This window comes from Sinocyclocheilus rhinocerous, unplaced genomic scaffold, assembly GCF_001515625.1.
Source record: "Sinocyclocheilus rhinocerous isolate Xijiao unplaced genomic scaffold, SAMN03320098_v1.1 scaffold1342, whole genome shotgun sequence".
Taxonomy (NCBI): Eukaryota; Metazoa; Chordata; class Actinopteri; order Cypriniformes; family Cyprinidae; genus Sinocyclocheilus; species Sinocyclocheilus rhinocerous.
In genome coordinates this window covers 117302-126063 of record NW_015640094.1, presented here as the reverse complement: position 1 = coordinate 126063, position 8762 = coordinate 117302, and the positions used below count along the sequence as shown (strand labels likewise).

Here is an 8762-nt window from a genome sequence, read left to right as displayed (position 1 = left end):
ATTCGAGCCGTTCATGCCAGACTGGGGAGAGAGGTGTTGTAATAATATAAAATATGTGAAAAATAATGTGTTTTTCGAACAACCTAGTATGAGAGCCTGTTCTAGTACACCCCCAAAACAAAATCAAGACTTTGTAAAAGAGCATAATAGGACTCCTTTAAGGATTCCTCATGGAACATCAATGCTAGCAAAAAAAACTTTATTTTTAAGAGTGTATGGTATGAAAAAGATATTTGGAATTATTAAATCTTAAAAAATTCGCAATGCTTTTAGTAAAATTGCAGAAGCACAATAGCCATGTTACAGCTGGAAATATGGATGTTTTATGCCAACTCAACTGTGCTGGCAGAAGTGAGTCAAACACAAATGATTCAAATCTACATAATGAAACCATATTAGATATTATGGACATGGATATGGAATTTCCCTGAACTCAGCACCCCCTAGACCCCGCTTAGTTGCTAATCATTCCTCATGAATAAATGTCAATGATATTCGCAATGAGTGCATTTCTGCAAGCTAAAACCTGCTATAAAATATATTCAAAGCTAGAAAAGAGATCATCGGAAAGGCCCAAGTTGTGGAGACACCCCAGCAGAGGAGTTCCTCTGAACCAGGGCCAAAACCCTCCACCACAGCTGATCCTATTTACAGTGGTAAGCCACCGTGTCGGATACCTGTCATCCATGCGGACCTGATTCATCAAGGTGTTTAGTTTACCATTGGCAAGGATTCTCAGTAAAGCACTTCAAAGCCAGTGGTGACTGCAGACGGTCAAAAGGAAGCATTCACACCAGGTGAAGCGCTGGGAAAGCATGTTTGATCTTGGAATGAATCCAACTTTGATTCGACAAATGAAGAAATTCTCAAAATTTGGCATTTTGTAGATGTAAGATCCAATGCAATCTGCTTCAGGTGTTGCTTGAAGCTTCCTTGGAGTTTCAGGCAGTTTGACTCTCTCGTGAAAGTTCTAGTTATAGTTGCATTGCTTAGTAAAATTTAAAAAGTATTAAGTCTTACACGCGTGTTTTCGTTTTCACATGCACTACATGGTCACTCTAATCTAGCACTTGGCTTTAAACCAGTCCTCAGTAATTCAAAGGCATGCATAGTGCAGGACTGATTCGGTTCTTCAAAATTTTTTTTTTTTAGAGAATTGTTGTCTTCTCTTGGATTTGTTCTTTTTTTTCTTCTCGGATCAGGATTTTTGCTTGATCGGCAAACCATTTGTTATGCAACAGATCAATCCAAGCAAGATGAAGTGTCATTTTAGACGTCAAACGGTGAGATGTAGTGAACGAAAAGTGGCCACACTGGTTAGTGTGACTCAATTAGCTTTAAAGTGCTCAGGTTGTGGTTCCATTACTTGGATCCAGAGCTTTCTCAGAATGCGGTGAAGCATCTTTGCTCGTCTTCGCATCTAAATCATTCGCTTTGGTCGTTTCCTCAGGCGTGGTCGCGCCGATTAAGTCGCCATCTATCTGAGCCTCAGATTTGGGCTGGACGACGGGGCTGGTGCTCAGAATGGAATCAGGGGTGCGAGTGGCACTGTGGTCGCCCTCAGAAATGGCCGGCGGGACACCAGCGAGAGTGTCGGACTCGAGCAGGAGCTTCTGAGAGGTGAGATTGTCGGGTACGTCTGTGTCACTGTCAAGAGGGAGCGCAGACGAGTTGAACTCCACGCCTGAGTCGTTCATCTCCAAGAAGTTCTTCTCAGATTGGAGGGCCTGGTACTGACCTGGTTTTGATACCTCAAGACCCTAAGAGTTAAATAAAAACCAAGAATTGTAAGACGACTATTCAAATACTAAATGCTAAATAAAAATCCAAACAAAAACCGATCACTCAAAATGAAAATTTTCTTCATGATTTAATTTGCTTATCTTTACGTTGCTGTTTTTTTATTATTATTTAATTAATTTTTTTAATTTTTTGGTCTGAACTATGACCAGCTGTTGCACAAGCGGCATAGCAATTCTTACATTTTTAACAAATATTTAAATATTTCAAATATTGTGATTAAAATAACAGCATACAGGTTTGTTATTTTAGTATTATTTATAGACTATTACAGTTTTTATTAATGTTTTGAATCATCTTTTATTTGTATATATTCAGTTATTATATTAGTTTTAGTTTAAAAAAGTAATTTTATGTGCTTTTGTGATTTTAATTACTTCTTATTAAATATTACTATTTAGGTTTAATTTGATTTATTTCAGTTTTAGTTTTTATTTTCCAGTCAGTAATTTTTTCATTCAACTTTAATTTATTTCAAGGCAATATTTCTCATTTTCATTCAATTTTCATTTAAGTTCTTATTTTAATATTTATATATATATTTTCATTTTAGCTTTTTCAATTAACAAAATGTTTTTAATAGTTTTTTTTAATAACCTTGATTTGCAATGATACAATGACAATGAGCGAATTTTCATTTTAGGGTGAACTATCCCTTTAAAATCATGTTGACGGCAAACCAACTTCAAAGGAAAAACAAAATTTCCTACTTTGATCTCAACATCTGTGCTCTCGGTGTTGTTCTCCCATGTGGACTGTACAGTGGGCTCCTCTGAGAATCTAGTATAAGCTTCATGAACCACCTGAAAAACATCATTTCACATGTGAATTAGCGTCCTGTGGATGGGCTCACAATGGAATAAAAATCATAGCAAGGGCTTTTTCATACTAGAGCATGTGGTTTGAACCAGAGTCCATTTGACAAGTTTGGTTTGTTGGGTGTGAAATCTGTTTTCAAACTCGTGCATGATTCTACTTGAAAATGGGAATCTGATGTACATTTTATGAAGTGAACTGCTATTGATAGTAGAGTGAATTCAGACAGATTTTCACTTTTTGACAATTCTCTCAATATGAAAAAAGTGGCCTGATTTACAATGCATCAGTCATTCATGTTTGCCTGCAGAAATTGCCTCTGGCAAATATCTTACATTCTTTGCTTCTCTTGCTATGACAAGATGCAGATGACGTTAAAATCTGCTAGTGAAAATCAAAGGGACTAAAATATGACTACAGTACAACAAATGAGGTGAATATTGCTTTCCATTTTAGCCCCTTCTCCTTCTGAGCTGTTATAGCACCAGCGGCTGACATCTGCTGCTGGTGATGCAAACGTATCACAGTTTGGAGCCAAATAATGCAATGTTGAAATGTTGTACGAAATGAACTCAAGTTCAGACCAACCAATCAAACCGAGTGTGAAAACAGCCTTAGAAATAATCAGCAGATCCAGAATAAATATTCTGCACATGGAATATACTGTATACTGTAACATTGTGAAAACTGGATGACGCCATGGGCAAAATATCTGAATGATTCTGATGAAGTCTGCATATTGTTGTTTGTTTAAAACACAACAATGCTGCTCATTAGTGTCTGTGTCTAGCCCGTCACAGTGTCACAAAACATATACAGTATGAGCATATAGTAAAACCCAGAGGCACACTTACCCATAAGGCTTTGAGAGTACACACAATGACGTTACAGACAAACACATGGACAACATGAATTTCACTGGGTTGGCAAATGATTAATTGCTACAGTCTAGTGGCCATATTCAGAATAGCATACTAGCATAATACTTTTACTATAGTATTTTGTTTAGTGTGCAGTGGGCTTGTCACAGTATACTAGAAGATACAGACATGAAATTTGATACTAGTCGCCTATAACGATGACTTTGTGACTAATGATGAATTAAATTAATGTATTAAAAAGCCAAATGTTTCTACAGACAGTATCAAAATTACACAGGCAACACAGCATGAGTGCTGACAGAATACAACACCTTTCATTTGACAGGAACAATTGGGGCAGCACAAAAGTCAGCAGATCATGATTCGGTTACACAACATACATCTTAAGTGTGTAAAATATTAATAGAGTAAACCGAACACCAAAGGAATCAATCTAGTTGCACTCAGAAGCGAAGACCCTTATCAGAATGACTGAACACTTGAAATGGTTGAGCAAATAAATAAATTAATGTAAGATGCAGATAAATTATAAAATGTAAGATGTACATGAAATAATGTATTATCAAGACCACTCTCTGAATGATCGAACACTTGAAATGCTTGAGATTACATTTTAAGTTACATTTTTTTAGATAAAATAAACAAGCAAGCAGGTAAATTAGTAAATAAAAAAAGACATAAATAAATATAAATGAGATGTAGACAAATGTTATGTATCAAAGACTATTATCAGAATGACCGAACACTTGAAATGGTTGAGGTTTTGGTGAACAACACACCATTTAACCTGATTGCACGTTATTTATTTTAAGTGTAATTATTTAGCAATAAATAGATTAGTGCTGTCAAACGATTAATCGCGATTAATCGCATACATTATAAATATACACAGAACACACACATATATTATGCAAACAAAAGCTTTTATTTTGGATGCGATTAATCATGATTAATCGTTTGACAGCACTAAAATAAATACATACATATATACATATATTCATATATAAGTAAAATGTACGTTTTAAATCAGGTTTGCGTTTTTGTGAAACAAAAATAGTCCTATTGCGCAATTACCGTTATACTGGGTTTAAACGTGGTATAAAAATTCCGACATTGAAATTGCAACATCGTCACATGGCAAATCTATTGTGAAGTAGTAATGTAGCAAATTTTCTATCCATTTGCTCATTATTTGATTGGTCTTCAAACTTTTTTTATACATAACATTGATTTGAAAACACAAAGTAAAAATTTTTTTTCTGACATGATGTCATGAAGTCACGTGACAGCAATGTAACATACTACTGGTCATTGTTTATTGTGCTGTATCACAAAAATATGCCGTTTAAATCTAAAAAAGAAAGTATATACTGCATAATATGTAGTACGCTAGTATTCCATTCCGAACATAACCTTGCAACTATTTTGTGTCTAACTCACAAAACTAAACCTTGAAATGTGAAAGAAACACAGTTATTAAAGGGATAGTTCACCCAAAAATGAAAATTCTGTCATTAATTACTCACCCTCAAGTCGTTCCAAACCCGTAAGACCTTCGTTCATCTTCAGAACACAATTTAAGATATTTTTGGCTTGCCTCCATTATGGAGAGTATCATGACGCATGCACGCACTTCCGCTTCATGTAAACAACGCATGCGCATTGCGCTGCTGCTTACGTCAGCACGCGCATGAGTTGTTTACATGAAGCGGAAGTGCGCGCATGCATCGTGATACCCTCCATAATGGAGGCAAGCCACTGCAGACTGGATGAGGAGGAGAAGAATTGTTGAACAAAGTCTTTATTTTTGTTTTCTTTGCGCACAAAAAGTATTCTCGTAGCTTCGTAAAATTACGGTTGAACCCCTGATGTCACATGGACTATTTTACTGATGTCCCTACTACGTTTCTGGACCTTGACCATGGTAGTACCCTTGCTGTCTATGGGAGGGTCAAAGAGCTCTCAAAATTCATCAAAAATGTCTTAATTTGTGTTCCGAAGATGAACGGAGGTCTTACGGTTTTGGAACGACTTGAGGGTGAGTAATTAATGACAGAATTTTCATTTTTGGGTGAACTATCCCTTTAATTACATAACAAGAAGAAGTGTTCATACAGAATTCTGTATATGCAGAATATCATTAAAATATAAACATTATTAACATATAAGTGACTCTATTAATCACTGCCAACCATATGTACACATTCACACAGCAGCATATAAACAGCACACATATACACACATACACATAGATTCATATTTACCTCTCCATATAGATTGCATATGTGCATGTGTGTTTAAGCACGGCAGAAGCTTTAACACACAGGTGTATGTACCTTTATACCTATTTATCTCAAGAGTTCAAACTAGGATCAGTGCAATACACCTGAAGTTACTCATCTCAGGAGGTCTGAGAGGAAAACGAAGGGAATCATGGACAAATACACAGTCACTAAGAGTGACAGAAGGCCTTTGGGACCCCTGTTGCGCTACCACAACACCAAGACAGATTCATCAGCTTAGCACTACAGGAAAATACGACAGCAGAACGCAAAGCTCTCTCACCCAGCAGGGACTCCGTCAGATGATCCTTTAGGAGGGAGAAATGCAACGCAGATGAAGTGTTAAGCTAACCACCACAAAACCTCTTTTAAATAAATGTATTTAGGTGAAACTCATTGAATACACACATTCAATCTCACTTTACACTCCGACACAAACAGCCAGATTATATTTGTATTGACTGATGGGTGATAATAGGTAACTGGCAAGACTGCATAGCTTTGCTGTTGGAAAAGGAATGGATTTGCAAACAAAAGGAGACGTTTTCCTGAGGCTACAACAACATCATACAAGCCGTTTTGTCTGATAAAAGGTAAAAATAGGGTAAAACCAGACTATAAATTACCCAGGAATAGTTAAAATAATTAAAAATAATAATATAAAAATAATAAATAATTAAAATGGGTACATGAGTATGTATCAAAGAGCAAAGTGAACAAAGACAAGAGACAAACACAGACATATTTTGACAGAGTTGATCAATCGCATTTGCTGAAACTGATTTAATTATTATTATATATTATACAATCACAACCTACACCACTGTTCAAAACTTATGTGGTTGGTTGGTTTTTGAAACATTTTTGAAACATCTTATGCTGACTAAGGCTGCATTTATTTTGTAAAAAAAAATTAAAATACAGTAAAACCTGTTTTAAAAAATATATAATTTATTTATGTGATGCGAAACTAAATTTTCAGCATTATCAGTGTCACATGATCCTTCAAAAATCAGTCTAATATGATGATTTGCTGCCCAAGAAACATTTATTTTTATCATTTTCAGTGTTGAAAACAGTTTTCTTTAGTGAATACAAAGTTCAAAAGAACGTCTCCGGTTACTGTTGTAACCTCGGTTTCCTGAGAGACGGGAACGAGACATGGCGTTAACGCCTTGGGGACTCCCTTCCTTCCTAACCTACCTGAAATTTTATTGCACAACGCCAGTGAAGTTGCAACTCTCACTGGCCAATGCCAGCCAAGACAGCGAGTAGGGGCGGGGCCCCCGCCACTATATTATGCGCCGTATTGGCGGCATAAGCTCAGAATCTTCCGACTGAACCAACAGCACAGCAGACCTGAGCAGTGGACACGGCGGCCAATGCCATGTCTCGTTCCCGTCTCTCAGGGAACCGAGGTTACGACAGTAACCAGAGACGTTCCCTCTCGAGAACGGTCTCTTGACATGGCGTTAACGCCTTGGGGACTGTATAGAACAACGCCGTGGAAGCAGCTAAGTAAAAAGGCTCTGCCTCGGCAGAGCTAACATAAACAGTTCTTACAAGACACTAAAAACAATCCCCAACCAATCAAATACGACCCTGCGACATGCCTCGAGGGGATTGGATGTAGATTCCCACTAGGGATCCAATCAGGTTACTCAGAATCCATGTCCGATGGCAGGTCTTTTATTGAGAGAGAGCTGCAGCGCCGTCGCCATACACATCTTTATTATATTTCTACGGTAGAGGAGAATACAACATTATAGTCATGTCAAACACATACAAGTATGTAATATAACAGAGCAACGAAGCATGTGAGCGGCAAGGCCGGGCACAATACTAACAACAATATACACACATAGAGAACGGCCACACCCGGGGCGCCACAGTCTGAATATGACGATGGCCCCGCCCCAGATCCCCCTACACGACCTAGTCGAAACCACCAGCACAGTCAAACGGCTAGTGGTTGCAGGTAGAACCATGGGTCGTACTCACCGACAGGACCTGTGAGGCTAATGACCACACGTCCAAATTGTAGAATCTGGCGAAGGTATTCTGCGAAGACCATCCAGCCGCCATACAAATATCTTTGATAGAAACGCCCTTAGTCCATGCCCACGAGGAGGCAACCGCTCTCGTCTAATGGGCTCTGACACCAATAGGACATTCCATTCCCCGGCTGGAATATGCCAAGGCAATAACGTCAACCACCCAATGTGATAGCCATTGTTTGGAGACCGGCTGCCCTTTAGCACTGCCTCCGAAGCATACAAACAGCTGCTCAGATTGCCGAAACTGAGCCGTGCGGTCGATGTAAACTCGCAAAGCCCTCACCGGACACAACACCTGATTCGGGGAGGCATCCAATGAAGTCTCCGCCTCTGGAGTGAAAGCAGAAAGAGCCACCACTTGCACTCTGAACGGTGTCGAGAGCGATTTAGGCACATAGCCCAATCTTGGCTTGAGCGTGACGTTACAATCACCTGGTCCAAACTGCATGCAGTCCGCATTCACAGAGAGCACTTGCAAATCCCCCACGCGCTTGACCGAAGCAAGGGCGAGCAGCAGCGCAGTTTTAAGCGAGAGCTCCCTCAAGCCGACAGTCTGAAGTGGCTCGAAGGGCGGGAGGGCTAGCGCCCCCAGCACCAGAGCCAGATCCCAGGATGGCACTGTAGGAGGGCGAGAGGGTCTTAGTCTTCTCGCACCTCTCAAAAATCTGATCACTAGATCGGGTTTTCCCACTGAGCGCCCGTCAATAGCACCGTGAAAGGTTGAGATAGCTGCAACATAAACCTTAAGAGTGGAGGGCATACTGCCGCCGTCCATTCGTTGTTGCAAAAAATTCAGAATGTCAGACACGGGGCAATTTCCCGGGTCCCGACCATTCGATTCACACCATCTCTCAAACACTGCCCATTTACAGGCGTACAGGCGTCTCGTAGAAGGGGCTCGCGCCTCCGTAATCGTGTCCATCATG

General features: G+C 39.2%; 1 protein-coding gene across 1 annotated transcript in view; it reads right to left on the bottom strand.

Moving 5' to 3' along the window:
• Window positions 1-124: 124 nt before the first annotated feature.
• The window catches only part of LOC107752534 (uncharacterized), a 20635-nt gene continuing 11997 nt past the window's right edge, over window positions 125-8762 (bottom strand). Inside the window, exons 9-10 of the mRNA XM_016568535.1 lie at window positions 2511-2603; window positions 125-1760 (exon numbers count right to left, since the gene is read on the bottom strand). Coding sequence (XP_016424021.1) covers window positions 1347-1760; window positions 2511-2603 — 507 coding nt within the window. The 3' untranslated portion in view covers window positions 125-1346. The remainder of the gene's footprint in view (window positions 1761-2510; window positions 2604-8762) is intronic.